The sequence below is a fragment of the Entelurus aequoreus genome, linkage group LG11, assembly GCF_033978785.1.
Source record: "Entelurus aequoreus isolate RoL-2023_Sb linkage group LG11, RoL_Eaeq_v1.1, whole genome shotgun sequence".
NCBI lineage: Eukaryota > Metazoa > Chordata > Actinopteri > Syngnathiformes > Syngnathidae > Entelurus > Entelurus aequoreus.
In genome coordinates, this window is record NC_084741.1 from 37856154 (window position 1) to 37872484 (window position 16331).

Consider the following 16331-nt stretch of genomic DNA (forward strand, 5'->3'; position numbering starts at 1 on the left):
TGCCTAAGTAATTGCGTCAGCAACATCAAATCATACCTGCAGAAATCATTTTTAAAACAGCCAAACCCCTCTAAGTCACAAGGTCAGCACCTGGCTAGTGGCCAGGATGTGGACAAATGCAACGCGAATACCAGGAAGATAGAATGAAGAATAATGTGTGTCTCCAACCAGGCCAGGGCTTAGCTAATAGCATTAGAGGATCCAAAGTGTATGAATGCACCATCTCAGGTGCAGTACAAGCAGAGAGGTTTGCAGAATGGCTTATCTTATAAGCAGAACTGGAAGTGAGCTCCTTGAATGCAAAGCATACTGCACAGAATTGCAATGCTGATAGGGGATGACAGTCAGCTTATTCAGCTCTGCATTCTCAGTCTTTTATATCTGCTGACTGCTCGGGCTCAAATACAGCGGGCGCATACGCAGGCTGACACTGCTGTCATAGAGCACAGATTCCTTTTTAATAAGCGGCTACACTGACCACAGATGTAAGTTTCCATTTTTGTGTGGCTGGTCAACTATTTGTTTCCCTATCACACACAGTGCGGCCTAACAAAGTCATCATCTCACTAGGCATACAGACAAGATCTCGGACGGTTACTGCAATTATTTAAACTGTAAGGGCCTGATCTACTAAAGGTTGGTGTGTCTTAAACCACATGCAAACTTGATAGCGCGCGCAAATCTAATCTACTTAGCCTGTGCGAAGGGAATTGCATCTCTTAAGTGAGCAAAATAAGGGGTGCAATCCACTTAGTGTGTTGGTCTTCATGAATATGCAAAGTATATGCTGATCATCAGAAAACCCACAGTACTGGGAGGAGAAGATGCAAATATAATCATTCAGCATGTGAAATGTGATTTATCAAGACTAAAACTGTTCTGTGGGCGCTATTTTGAATCTTTATTTAGCCCGTCTGAAGTCTATATGCAAACTAGTACAAACATGGCTATAAGGAAGGAGAGGGATTGCGCTGCAAAGACAGCTAGACAGAGAATCCCCTTGTCCTACATGAGTGTGAACATATTCTGAACTGTCAAAAAAAAGAAAGAAAAAAAGACATCTATTCAGCAAAATTATTTTATAAATTATATATCTGCTTGATGACATAGAGGGTTGATTTTAAAAAATTAATTACCGTATTTTCTGGACTATAGAGCGCACCGGGATATAAGCAACTACAAAATTTTAGAAGAAAAAATTATTTGTTCATATATTAAACCAGTGGTTCTTAACCTTGTTGGAGGTACCGAACCCCACCAGTTTCATATGCGCATTCACCGAACCCTTCTTTAGTGAAAAATTAAATGTTTTTTTTCAAATTCAAGACAAAGATATATGTTTTTGGTAACACTTTAGTATGGGGAACATATTCTAAGTAGCAAGGACTTAATTTAGAGTTATTTGGACACTAGGGGAACATATTCTAAGTAATAAAGACTTAATTGAGAGTTATTTGGTTAGGGTTAGGGTCAGGGTTAGAGGGTTAGGGTTATAATAAGGCCATGCCGAATAAGGCATTAATAAGTACTTAATAATGAATAGTTAAGATAATATGTTACTAATTTGCATGTTAATAAGCAACTAATTAATGGTGAATATGTTCCCCATACTAAAGTGTTACCATGTTTTTTGTATTGGTGCACAAAATTAACCGTACATGAACATCACCTTGTTCAAAGAACAAAACCAACACAGTGCATAAACTCACAACAAATTACACACCTGCAAATCAGTCAGCTGTTGCCGTATCCGTAATACGCCGATAAGGAGAAGTTTGTATTTACACGATGAGTCGGGTGTGCTTTGACCTCCGCCGAACCCCTGAGGCCGATCGAACCCAGGTTAAGAACCACTGTATTAGAAGAACCGGACTATTATCCGCAGACATATACTGTACGTTGTGAAATGAGATATTTGCACAGTAAGATTCTGTATGTGTTAATTTACAAACCTTAATTGTTTCCAATTGGTGTCTGCAACACGGCAGCAAAACGGCTGATCAAACAAAACAGAAGTCATGGTCATGGACCCACTAGCTGCGGAAGCTAACTCTCCAATCAGCTAAACAGACTCAATAACGCTACAATGACGTTTTGGTGGGTTTACTGAGGAATTTGTGAAAATGGAACAATACAAAAATAATTCCATTGTAAGGTAATAATACTAACACAGACACTCATAAATGTGATAGCATATTAGCTAATACTAACGACGCCAGCGTCATTGCATTACGATAGCACGCACAAATATGCATGAAAACACTGTTACAGACATCACACATGGGACGGTTTAGTAAGCATAAACAGTTTTAGTTATATTGTAAAACTTACAAATGTTGCTTGGAGTGATGAATGAAGAATCCATACGAGTAGTAACGCTATGGACGGCAAGAAGACTGAACGGCCAAAAAAATAAGCACGGTAAATGGAATAACACTGCAGCACCTGTCGTGAGCGAACTCAAAAGATGGCGCCAAAGCACAAACAAAACACCCTCAAAGTTTTTTCTTGTTTTTCTTATTTATATAAAATTATTTTTATTATGGCCGCCAGCAAGAAAAAATATATTAATTAGCCACTCTGTTTTATAAGCCGCAGGGTTCATAGTGTAGTAAAAAAATAGCGGCTTATAGTCCGGAATCTACGGTAATTTGTTTCGGTGTCTGACTGCATTTTCTTATAATGGCCTTTGTTTTATATTTTTTTGTACATTTCCTATATGCATTTTCTTACATTATTGCGCAGCGGTTCTGTGATGGTCCACCGCCTCACCACAAAGCACGCCTTCAGCATGCTAAAATAGTTTGTTGTCCAGATTGCAATTTTATATTGCCGAAAAGGTTTTACAGTTTATAAATGTGGGGGGTTAGCGCGTCTGCCTCACAATACGAAGGTGCTGAGTAGTCTGGGGTTCAATCCCGGGCTCGGGATCTTTCTGTGTGGAGTTTGCATGTTCTCCCCGTGACTGCGTGGGTTCCCTCCGGGTACTCCGGCTTCCTCCCACCTCCAAAGACATGCACCTGGGGATAGGTTGATTGGCAACACTAAATTGGCCCGAGTGTGTGAATGTGAGTGTGAATGTTGTCTGTCTATCTGTGTTGGCCCTGCGATGAGGTGGCGACTTGTCCAGGGTGTACCCCGCCTTCCGCCCGATTGTAGCTGAGATAGGCTCCAGCGCCCCCCGCGACCCCAAAGGGAATAAGCGGTAGAAAATGGATGGATGCTTGTTCAACATTGCAAAAACCTCACAGGTTGGAGAGCATAATAACATGAATGTGCAGGGAAATTAGTGTTTCCATTGGCACGTAATGCCGGTAGTACACGCAAAATCCTTAATTAAATAGGGCAATCTGTGCCACTTTTGCACTTATCAATTGTACACGCAGTCTTACTGATGGACCGTCAAGGCCAGCAAGGCCTTCTCTGCTGACCCAACAAATCATGATGGTAAATAGATACCGGTAAGTTAATTTACTTTCCCTAAATATATAAAAGTATTCATCATGTTCTCTTCATGTCATATTAGGCTCCAGTGTTGCCGTTTTTTACATTATCGCTTTTATCCAATCAGACTTCAACTTGTTTGTTGCCAGCGCGGCATGAAATCTGCCAAAGGCCTTCGTCAACAATGCAGCGGTCTGTGCAGTGTAGGTGAATGGGGCACATACAGTTGACAGACCGTTGCGATAGCCAATCAGATCACGAGCGGTTGACAGTAGGTCTCCTAAGTTGCCACACATTGAACGACTCACAAGTGAGTATCGAATGTCAAATTGGGAGTTTCAAGAGCAGGCAGTACTATGCAAATCCACAGAGCCACACCGGACCAACACTCGGCTAGCAGAGAAATCTGATATCTACTCACTTCTTTAACCCATGATGGCCGAAGGAGAGCAAAACGTTGATTAGGTTGCAGATATATACTTGCAAGGCCATTTTCAAGAAGGACATTTTAAGAGAAGCTAGACCTTGTGAGACGAGGTCGGTTGACCCTCGAGCTAGCTAACCTGTCTCAACCGGTAAGAAGGTCCGCCGCTTCTAATCGAATCAACCAACTATAAAAGCGGTACCCCTGCTTCCGATTGGTGCTGCAAATTGTGAGTTCAAATAGTGTATTTCTTTATTTTATCACTTTTAGTATGTTTTTACAATGATTTAAATTTTGACACTATGTAATTGCTTATGTGGGTTTAAAAATGATGGTATGATGAGGGGTAGTTATTTAAATTGGACTAAGTAGGACATCACTGAACTTAGTAGATCACACGTAACACGCCCAATCATAGTACACACAATGTTATAGTTTGTGAACGCTATTTAGCAGGTGTTATTTGGACCTTGGTAGATCAGCCCCAAATGCGCTAATTAACCTCTTACAGCCACATTGCGTCTGGTCTACAAAAGGGAAATAACTACCGAATCAGGTAAAAAAAAATATTTGCCTTATATATTGGTCAGCATCCAAGATTTGTTGGTTGTTTACGTCAGCTTTTGGTCAGTCCATCCAGGATTTGGCTGGCTTATGTTGTGAATGTTGTAGCATACAAATGACTGAATTTGCAGGAGCTTTTCAAAAAGTTACAGCAAAAGTTGCATGTTTTGAGGCAATTTCTTCAAATTGTGATTTTACGAATTTTTCATCAAGGTTTTAAGCGTTCTTTGTAACCTTAACTACAAAAGCCCAGGAGTTCAACAAATCTAACAAAATATGCTTTATTTGTACAAATGTGTGCATAGTTTGGAAAACAAATACGGAACTGATTTTTTAACCCGTTTTACTATCATGGTGTAACAGAACCTGCAGTTGTGGTCAAAAGTTAACATACACTTGTAAAGAACATATTGTCATGGCTGTCTTGAGTTTCCAATAATTTCTACAACTCTCAGTTTTTGTGATAGAGTGATTGGAGCACATACTTGTTGGTCACAAAAAATATTCATGAAGTTTGGTTCTTTTATGAATTTATTATAGGTCTACTGTAAATGTGACCAAATCTGCTGGGTCAAAAGTAAACATACAGCAATGTTAATATTTGGTTACATGTCCCTTGGCAAGTTTCACTGCAATAAGGCGCTTTTGGTAACCATCCACTAGCTTCTGGTTGAATTTTTGACCACTCCTCTTGACAAAATTGGTGCAGTTCAGCTAAATGTGTTGGATTACCTCCAAATTCTTCAGGACAACCTAAAATCATTAGCCCGGAGGTTGGGTCTTGGGCGCAGTTGGGTGTTCCAACAGGACAATGACCCCAAACACACGTTAAAATTGGTAAATGAATGGCTAAATCAGGCTAGAACTAAGGTTTTAGAATGGCCTTCCCAAAGTCCTGACTTAAACGTGTGGACAATGCTGAAGAAACAAGTCCATGTCAGAAAACCAACAAATTTAGCTAACTGCACCAATTTTGTCAAGAGGAGTGGTCAAAAATTCAACCAGAAGCTTATTGAGCCTTTGGTGTGAACGATGTGCAATTACAGCGTGGACATGCAATGTTAACCACACGGCTAATGGTCTTAGTTGCGACTGTCAAGTTGACCAACTTTAGGCAGAACAACTTACTGTGCACCCGTGGTTTTAGCACATGGAAGCCCAGTTCTAATTTTGAGGAATTACCCAGGTATTTCCACACAATGGCAGTGTTGTACTGGCTGGTCAACGGCCATGGCAATGACGCTTGGCGGATCCTCTGTGTTATTGGTGAGTACTGTAATCTACAGTAGAATGCGCTTAAGACTACTATATTGGGTAAAACAAGTGTAACGGTGACTAAATGGGCTTCCAATTGGGACCCCATCATCTGCGGTTTAGGTAAATAAATACCCGTAAACACCCATAAAGCACAGTGTGGAGAGTATTGTGACATGGACTTCTTTCATTTGTTTAGGTCAAGGTTCAAAAGCACTGGTTGACCAACAATGAGAATACATTGACTACCTGAGAAAATGATTTTGGGAGCTCAACTCGTGAATTGTCGACCACCATACACAACAGACAACTGAGAATTTGGGGGCTGTCCTAAAGGACTATATTGTGGAAGTCTGAATCATCCATCATCAATATCAATATGCTTGGCAGAAAGTAAAAGACCTCTAGATATGCAAAACTCTATAAGCTTATTGACACATCTAAAGGCGGTCCACCAATATTAAAAGTATGAGTATAGATTTTTCTGTATTACATTAATCATTCCAATCGGAGTATGACTTGGATAAATGTGCATGTCGAGAAGCTGAAAAATGTGCATGTCGAGAAGTTGAAGGTCTATATGGCTGACCTCCGCCAACTCATGACTCAAGTATTAAATGTCACAATGTCAATATAGTATGGCCACTTATGTGATACTTACGTGTGGCTGTGATTTCATTGATCTTCATCTGGCCGGTAGTCCTTTGCCTTTGCTGATCTTTTATTCCATTTTCCAGAGTCTCTAACACCAGCTCCTCTGACAGCTCTGGCACAAACTCCAGGTCCTCCACTGGGATGTCAAACTGGGACCAATAGTAAGCTATCACACCCTCACTGGGGTATACACAGAGAAAGTGCAGCCATTCAGTACCAGGTTGAAAGATTTGGGAGGAAGCATGGATTAGCAGGGGAATTGGATTGCCAATAAAGAGACCAAATGGATGAATAAATAAAACTAGATGGATCTCATGCTGATGCTGATATCTAGCAGTGGCTTTGTCATACAGTGCTACTAAAGAATGACAAAAACAATACATTCATGGACTAAACGTTTGCAGTAATTTGAAAGGGTGAAGGAATGTCCAAACAAAGAACTTCACTTTGGTTAATTTGTTTGCAATGACTCTAAATAGACAGTGGCTTTTTTTTTTTTTCTTAGGGTGGGGAAACAAAGTACAATTGCAGTCTTCATGCCGTCATGCATTTGGATTGACAGACTTAAAACGTTGTGGGTGGTTGGTATGAAGTTGCACATCCAAAAATTAATCGTTAAACAACATATTAATCATCCATGAGATTCACCACCACCACACGACAGCAAAAACGACACATTTTTGCCTCCAAAAGAGTAGGGTGGAACGGGGTCTTTCAATATAAATTTTTACGTCAAATTTTAGCTTAAAGGGTAACTGCACATATGTGAAACATGAACCCACATGCCTTTCCCTCCTATGTGTGTTCTAAATAGTGAAACATTGCTAGTAAAAGGCAGCTAACAATGCAGGTATATGGGGTCATCAAAGCGCTCTAAAAAAACACTACAAATGCTCCATTCACATGCGGTGACTTGCATATTAATCAAGCTATAGCAACATTGTTATTGTAAGAGCTAACACAGAATATCTAATTTTCCTGTGTCATGACACATTTCCCTGTACACAGCGCTCAAATGACCACTAGCCAGTAGTCAGCTAGCTAGCTTGAGCTGCTAATAACGTTGGTTGTGACCGGCCATCATGTAACAAAGAAGAAGAAGCTAGGGCTGCTTCTGCTGTTTCCTTTGAGCTAGAAAAAGTTAATATTGGGTTATAAATCAAGACCATTACCTATAATTGAAGAATGTAGCACCAAGCCGAGAAGTTGGTCAACATTGACAATCCACACGCTACCAACTTGATACTATAAGGCTCTCAAAAAATGGAGCGCAGCATAAGACCATTGCAACATCTCTAGGAAGCATTTCTATCTGAGTAAGGATTATTCTGAATTTAAGAGCGGACATTGTAAGTCATGGTTTAAGCTCTTAATTGAAACGTTTAGCAATAGTGCTACAGGGTAACGCTCCAAAGCTTTCAAAAAGTCTGCTATTCGTGGTAGAAAACACAGAAAGTCCTCTCACAGAACGCATAACAAATACTACCGTTGCTATGTGTTCTGTGAAATCAATGCGTCCAGAAAAGAAGTTAAGGTAATGTTTAAAATTACCCAAATACTGTAAACATTACATGTTATCATGAATGTGCCTGTTACTACATTGCTTACATACTTACACTACCGTTCAAAAGTTTGGGGTCACATTGAAATGTCCTTATTTTTGAAGGAAAAGCACTGTACTTTTCAATGAAGATAACTTTAAACTAGTCTTAACTTTAAAGAAATACACTCTATACATTGCTAATGTGGTAAATGACTATTCTAGCTGCAAATGTCTGGTTTTTGGTGCAATATCTACATAGGTGTATAGAGGCCCATTTCCAGCAACTATCACTCCAGTGTTCTAATTAGGGATGTCCGATAATGGCTTTTTGCCGATATCCGATATTCCGATATTGTCCAACTCTTTAATTACCGATACTGATATCAACCGATACCGATATCAACCGATATATGCAGTCGTGGAATTAACACATTATTATGCCTAATTTGGACAACCAGGTATGGTGAAGATAAGGTACTTTTTTTAAAAAATAGTAAAATAAGATAAATTAAAAACATTTTCTTGAATAAAAAAGAAAGTACAACAATATAAAAACAGTTACATAGAAACTAGTAATGAATGAAAATTAGTAAAATTAACTGTTAAAGATTAGTACTGTTAGTGGACCAGCAGCACACACAATCATGTGTGCTTACGGACTGTATCCCTTGCAGACTGTATTGATATAAATTGATATATAATGTAGGAACCAGAATATTAATAACAGAAAGAAACAACCCTTTTGTGTGAATGAGTGTAAATGGGGGAGGGAGGTTTTTTGGGTTGGTGCACTAATTGTAAGTGTATCTTGTGTTTTTTATGTTGATTTAATAAAAATGTTTTAAAAAAAACAAAAAAAACAAAAAAAAACGATACCGATAATAAAAAAAACGATACCGATAATTTCCGATATTACATTTTAACGCATATATCGGCCGATAATATCGGCAGGCCGATATTATCGGACATCTCTAGTTCTAATGGTACAATGTGTTTGCTCATAGGCTCAGAAGGCTAATTGATGATTAGAAAACCCTTGTGCAATCATGTTCACACATCTGAAAACAGTTCAGCTCGTTACAGAAGCTACAAAACTGACCTTCCTTTGAGCAGATTGAGTTTCTGGAGCATCACATTTGTGGGGTCAATTAAACGCTCAAAATGGCCAGAAAAATAGAACTTTCATCTGAAACTCGACAGTCTATTCTTGTTCTTAGAAATGAAGGCTATTCCACAAAATTGTTTGGGTGACCCCAAACTTTTGAACGGTAGTGTATAGCATGTGTATAAAACGCTTGATGTTTTTGGATGGTTTCTGGAGGGCTTTTTAGGTGGAATAGATCGTATGCCCATTACTTGCATTGTTAGCCACCTCCTACAAGCTGTTGTTCACAATTTAAAATGCAGAAAAAAGAGAGAGGCGTGTGTGTGTGTAGTTTTTATTTCCTTTAAAAGGTGGTCTTAAAGTATGTATCACTAATTTTTCAATTCATTGTAACAATGTAATTACCTACCGTTGACATTAACACATTGTGACAGTATTATTTTATTGGGAAAAATCGATTTAAAAAGACAAGAAAAAGGAAAAAAAATTGAAAGTTGATACAATTACAATTTAACGCAGTGGTTCTCAATTATTATCTGTCAAGCCCCCCTTAGGGGTCAGAGATTTTATGCATGTTCCCCCATCCCCTGAATGAAAATATAAACCCTGTTTCCATATGAGTTGGGAAATTGTGTTAGATGTAAATATATAAACGGAATACAATGATTTGCAAATCATTTTCAACCCATATTCAGTTGAATATGCTACAAAGACAACATATTTGATGTTCAAACTGATAAACTTTTTTTTTTTGCAAATAATCATTAACTTTAGAATTTGATGCCAGTAACACGTGACAAAGAAATTGGGAAAGGTGGCAATAAATACTGATAAAGTTGAGGAATGCTCATCAAACACTTATTTTGAACATCCCACAGGTGAACAGGCAAATTGGGAACAGGTGGGTGCCATAATTGGGTATAAAAGTAGATTCCATGAAATGCTCAGTCATTCACAAACAAGGATGGGGTGAGGGTCACCACTTTGTCAACAAATGCGTGAGCAAATTGTTGAACAGTTTAAGAAAAACCTTTCTCAACCAGCTATTGCAAGGAATTTAGGGATTTCACCATCTACGGTCCATAATATCATCAAAGGGTTCAGAGTATCTGGAGAAATCACTGCACGTAAGCAGCTAAGCCAGTGACCTTCGATCCCTCAGGCTGTACTGCATCAACAAGCGACATCAGTGTGTAAAGGATATCACCACATGGGCTCAGGAACACTTCAGAAACCCACTGTCAGTAACTACAGTTGGTCGCTACATCTGTAAGTGCAAGTTAAAACTCTCCTATGCAGGGCAAAAACCGTTTATCAACAACACCCAGAAACACTGTCGGCTTCGCTGGGCCTGAGCTCATATAAGATGGACTGATATAAAGTGGAAAAGTGTTCTGTGGTCTGACGAGTCCACATTTCAAATTGTTTTTGGAAACTGCGGACGTCGTGTCCTCCGGACCAAAGAGGAAAAGAACCATCCGGATTGTTATAGGCGGAAAGTTGAAAAGCCAGCATCTGTGATGTTATGGGGGTGTATTAGTGCCCAAGACATGGGTAACTTACACATCTGTGAAGGCGCCAGTAATGCTGAAAGGTACATACAGGTTTTGGAGCAACATATGTTGCCATCCAAGCAACGTTACCATGGACGCCCCTGCTTATTTCAGCAAGACAATGCCAAGCCACGTGTTAAATCAACGTGGCTTCATAGTAAAAGAGTGTGGGTACTAGACTGGCCTGCATGTAGTCCAGACCTGTCTCCCATTGAAAATGTGTGGCACATTATGAAGCCTAAAATACCACAACGGAGACCCCCCGACTGTTGAACAACTTAAGCTGTACATCAAGCAAGAATGGGAAAGAATTCCACCTGAGAAGCTTAAAAATGTGTCTCCTCAGTTCCCAAATGTTTACTGAGTGTTGTTAAAAGGAAAGGCCATGTAACACAGTGATGAACATGCCCTTTCCCAACTACTTTGGCACGTGTTGCAGCCATGAAATTCTAAGTTAATTATTATTTGCAAAAAAATAATAAAGTTTATGAGTTTGAACATCAAATATCTTGTCTTTGTAGTGCATTCAATTGAATATGGGTTGAAAAGGATTTGCAAATCATTGTATTCCGTTTATATTTACATCTAACACAATTTCCCAACTCGTATGGAAACGGGGTTTGCACTATGGAGAACCTGCTCAAAAAGGTTCATTATGGCTTCTGATTCATATACTTTTCAAAAGTTCTTGTAGCAGTCTGACTGCAGATGACAGTCGAAACATGTCAGGAAAAAAATTCCATCTAATACACGGAAAATATTGTTTGACTGCAAGTATATTTGAAAACTATTGAGAACCTGATAATACTTATTTATCTGTATGTGTCAAGCTGGTTGTTAACTAGTATTTGCTCCAAAACAAGGGCACATTCTACTCATTATATATCCTTTATTACCTACAGTAGTCACAGTTAAACCAAGGGCTATGTTTTCTTTGTCACATTTCTTGTTCAGTCTGCTGATTAATTTGAGCACTGCTGCCACCTAGCAGGGTGGTGTGTCGTTCAAGCATGAACAGAGTACCTGAACGCTGTGACCACAGACTTTGTGTAGTACGTAGCAAGGAATGAATCTTTCTTGATGTTTTCCTCCAGCTGCATAGAGAAAAAATACATTATTTGAATGTTAATAGAATGAGTATGTTAATATAAAAACTTTTTTAATGAGAATGCTTCCAACAGAACTTGCAATTAACTTGTCTTGTCTTGAGCTGCTGCCACTCAGTACTATGCTGTCCATGTGATACAACTGTCATTCTGAAATGACTGTACAATAGTCTAATCATAATGCCTGGATTGAGTGGAGTGCATTTCAAATAGAAAGTGACAGTGAAGTTTGATTGAGACAAAAGGAGCGATTTAAGAGAGAATGGTGATAAAACTCAAAAAGAGGCTCAGGTTGTGCCATGTCGTGTGTGTATAGTTGTGGAACTGGTTAAACGTGTGTAGCCACATGTGCTCATTGGCACTTAAAGCAATAGTACAAAACATTTACTGTCCCGATGACCTGATCAGCATTTTTGGCCTCCGAGTTTAACACATTTTTGGCCTCAGATTTGATTCGATTTTGATTTACCGATCAGATGCTTTGACCATGTCATTATAGACTATTCTTTTTAAAGCATATTCTATACAATTTCTTTTCCAGACTAGAGCGCAGAGATTACAGCCTCAAGTATTTTTGAATATGATGCCACAAGCTTGGCACACCTATCAGTTTTGCCCAGTCGTTTTTGCCCATTCCTCTTTGCAGCACCTCTAAAGCTCCATCAGGTTGGATGGATGCGTTGGTTTTCATTCAGGCTGTCTCTGTACATTGGCAAATTCATCTTTCCCTCTATCCTGATTAGTCTCCCAGATTCTGCCGCTGAAAAAGAGTATTCCCACAGCTTCACACTGTGGGGATGCTTGAGGTGCCGGGTTTCCTCCAAACATTCAAGCTTTGTCTCATCAGACCAGATAATTTAGTTTCTCATGGTCTGAGAGTCTTTCAGGTGCATTTTAGCAAACATTTTGCAAAGAAATGCTTCCGTCCTGCCACTCATACAGGCCTAAATGGGGGATTGCTGCAGAGACGGTTGTCCTTCTGGAAGGTTCTTCTCTCCACAGAGGAATTCTGTAACTATGACAGAGTATCTTGGTCACCTCCCTGACTAGACTAAGATAATTGCAGCAATGTACAGAGGCATCCTGGATGAAAACCAACGCTTCTCATCCAACCTGATGGAGCTTGAGAGGTGCTGCAAAAAAGAATTAGCAAAATTGCCCAAATATAGGTGTGTCAAGATTTTGGCATCGTATTCAAAAAGACTTGAGGCTTTGATTGCTGCCCTTGATGCCTAAACAAAGTATTGAGCAAAGAGTTGCTGTGAATACTTAGTACATGTGATGTTTTAATTTTATTACATTTGCAAAACTTTCAAAAAAATACTTTTCACATTGTCATTATGAGGTATTGTCTGTAGAATGTTGACGACAAAAAAAAATGTATTTCATTTTGGAATGAGGCCGTAACAGAACAAAATGTGGAAAAAGAGAAGCGCTGTGAATACTTTCCGGATGCACTGTATGTACACTAGATGACAGTATTAATTCATTGGATATAGTGAGTCAAAAACAATGTTATTCAAATGATCCATTTCCATGTATTGCATTTGTACAGAAAGTGGATGAAGTTTGCTATTTTGTTTGAATTGTGTTGATGGAGAGTATTTTTGGTTTGTTGTTTTAAAAATAAATTTCAAAACAAATGTCTTCCCACAGGCGAGTTTTTCTTTGCCTCTAATGCCAAGCCCTTGATAAATCAGGGTTCAGTTGGGTCTTCTTATTGTTGGAATGCTGCTTATGGCACAGGAATGGGACCAGACAATCTCCGTTTCCTCCCACTGCGTTTGGACCATTAATGATTTGAGCAGAAATGTGTGCTTGTAAAGTTTTAACACGTTCCAATTAAAAAAATAACTGATTGATAAAATGTATGAAATGACAAACATGTGCCCACTCAATACACAGCATACATATCAGTGTTTTATAGCTTCCGCCAGGTTTGATATTTGGTCAGATACGCATTCTGTCACTTGAACTGTGTTTTTTCAGCATCAAACTTACAATTGCCTCCAGATTATCTGCCAGTGCTTCAAATTCGGGGCTGCTGGTGTCCTCCAGCTGCTGGTTGTATTTGACATCTGGAAGCGTCATGTGACCACTGAACACGACCTCTGCAGGAGTTGTCTGCCTACTGATGGCGGCTTCTTCAGCCTCCTTAACTTGAAGGTGACAAGACAATAGAGAGTATTTCAGCGTCAAATCAGTTTGTCGCCTTTATATGACAGAAGATTTTAAAGTGAAACCCTATTTTTAAAGCCGCACAGACTGATCTCAAGTTGAGAGGACTGATAAAACGGCTCCTACGAGAGACTGCTAATCAAGACTTCAGAGGGCTTTTCGTCAGAACGCGCGTGTGGAAATGACAAGGAAACTATGTCACGCACCAGCATTTTTTTCCTCCACATTATTCAAAAGGAGAGAGTCAATGCTGTCACTTGAGCGAACACTAATGGGAAATCAAAAACATCCAAGCAAGCCACTTAAACAGTCTCCTGTCAAAGAGCTTTCACAGCAAGTATAAACAGTGCTTCTTATGGTAGGTTTGTCTTTGCAGGAGCCGATGTTGGCAGGGTAAACACTTCAAACATCCTATTAAATCCTACAAAGAATAACTAGGATTTATTCAAAAAGGAACGTTCTGATGATGTTCAGAAAAGCGTAGCAGACCACTTGAGAACTATTTGAGGGAGTATAATGGAGGAAGCTTTCGACAACACTCACAGACAAACAGCCAAATTAGGAAAGCAGCTACGGCAGCAAGGATGAGGGCTGCCAATAAAATGCCTATCACAGCCCACAGCTTCCGCTTGGAATGGGCTTTCTCTTTGCTGCTCAGGAAGTCGATCCGCTCATGGCGATCACTGTGGCCCTAGTGGAAGGGACAAAAACAGAGGCTAATTAGCATGTTGTAAAACATATAACAGGTCACTTTGTATTTTTGCAAGATGTTCTAACAGGGAATGGAATAATCATCAATGAAAATCAAACTGTTTACGTCAATTGGAAATTAGGGCCTAGATTAGGGCTATTCAACTACATCATGAAGAGGGCCGCAATTTTAAGGAGTCGGACATCAAAATGTGGATGTTTGGTCAGAAAGTGCCTCCGCAGGTTATATTCCTTTGAGACTGTTTACTTAATTACAAAGTAAACACTTCAGCTTTCACACTGCACTGTCAATAACATCATTGTTCTCCCCTCGCTACTCGTTTCCAGCACGTGCAGCTAAGTTAAAAGCATGAAGACACAGAGGTTTTGTTGGGGATTGTCATTTCTTATTTTGAATTACAAACCCTGTTTCCATATGAGTTGGGAAATTGTGTTAGATGTAAATATAAACGGAATACAATGATTTGGCAAATCATTTTCAACCCATATTCAATGGAATATGCTACAAAGACAACATATTTGATGTTCAAACTGATAAACATTTTTTTTTTTTTGCAAATCATTAACTTTAGAATTTGATGCCAGCAACATGTGACAAAGAAGTTGGGAAAGGTGGCAATAAATACTGATAAAGTTGAGGAATGCTCATCAAACACTTATTTGGAACATCCCACATGTGTGCAGGCTAATTGGGTACAGGTGGGTGCCATGATTGGGCATAAAAACAGCTTCCCAAAAAATGCTCAGTCTTTCACAAGAAAGGATGGGGCGAGGTACACCCCTTTGTCCACAACTGCGTGAGCAAATAGTCAAACAGTTTAAGAACAACGTTTCTCAAAGTGCAATTGCAAGAAATTTAAGGATTTCAACATCTACGGTCCATAATATCATCAAAGGTTCAGAGAATCTGGAGAAATCACTCCACGTAAGCGGTATGGCCGGAAACCAACATTGAATGACCGTGACCTTTGATCCCTCAGATGGCACTGTATCAAAAACCGACATCAATCTCTAAAGGATATCACCACATGGGCTCAGGAACACTTCAGAAAACCACTGTTACTAAATACAGTTAGTCGCTACATCTGTAAGTGCATGTTAAGCTCTACTATGCAAAGCGAAAGCCATTTATCAACAACATCCAGAAACGCCGCCAGCTTCTCTGCGCCTGAGATCATCTAAGATGGACTCATGCAAAGTGGAAAAGTGTTCTGTGGTCTGACGAGTCCACATTTCAAATTGTTTTTGGAAATATTCGACATCGTGTCATCCGGACCAAAGGGGAAGCGAACCATCCAGACTGTTATCGACGCAAAGTTCAAAAGCCAGCATCTGTGATGGTATGGGGGTGCATTAGTGCCCAAGGCATGGGTAACTTACACATCTGTGAAGGCACCATTAATGCTGAAAAGTACATACAGGTTTTAGAACAACGTATGCTGCCATCTAAGCGCCGTCTTTTTCTTGGACGCCCCTGCTTATTTCAGCAAGACAATGCCAAGCCACATTCAGCACGTGTTACAACAGCGTGGCTTCGTAAAAAAAGAGTGCGGGTACTTTCCTGGCCCGCCTGCAGTCCAGACCTGTCTTCCATCGAAAATGTGTGGCGCATTATGAAGCGTAAAATATGACAGCGGAGACCCCGGACTGTTGAACGACTGAAGCTCTACATAAAACAAGAATGGGAAAGAATTCCACTTTCAAAGCTTCAACAATTAGTTTCCTCAGTTCCCAATCGTTTATTGAGTGTTGTTAAAAGAAAAGGTGATGTAACAGTGAACACGCCCTTTCCCAA

General features: G+C 39.6%; 1 protein-coding gene across 2 annotated transcripts in view; it reads right to left on the reverse strand.

Moving 5' to 3' along the window:
* st14 (ST14 transmembrane serine protease matriptase) overlaps positions 1 to 16331 on the reverse strand; it is an 85135-nt gene that overhangs the window by 33909 nt on the left and 34895 nt on the right. For both annotated transcript variants that reach the window (XM_062063176.1, XM_062063175.1), the window contains 4 exons: positions 14369 to 14516; positions 13649 to 13806; positions 11565 to 11635; positions 6348 to 6520 (listed from right to left, as the gene is read on the reverse strand). In XM_062063176.1, coding sequence (XP_061919160.1) covers positions 6348 to 6520; positions 11565 to 11635; positions 13649 to 13806; positions 14369 to 14516 — 550 coding nt within the window. The remainder of the gene's footprint in view (positions 1 to 6347; positions 6521 to 11564; positions 11636 to 13648; positions 13807 to 14368; positions 14517 to 16331) is intronic.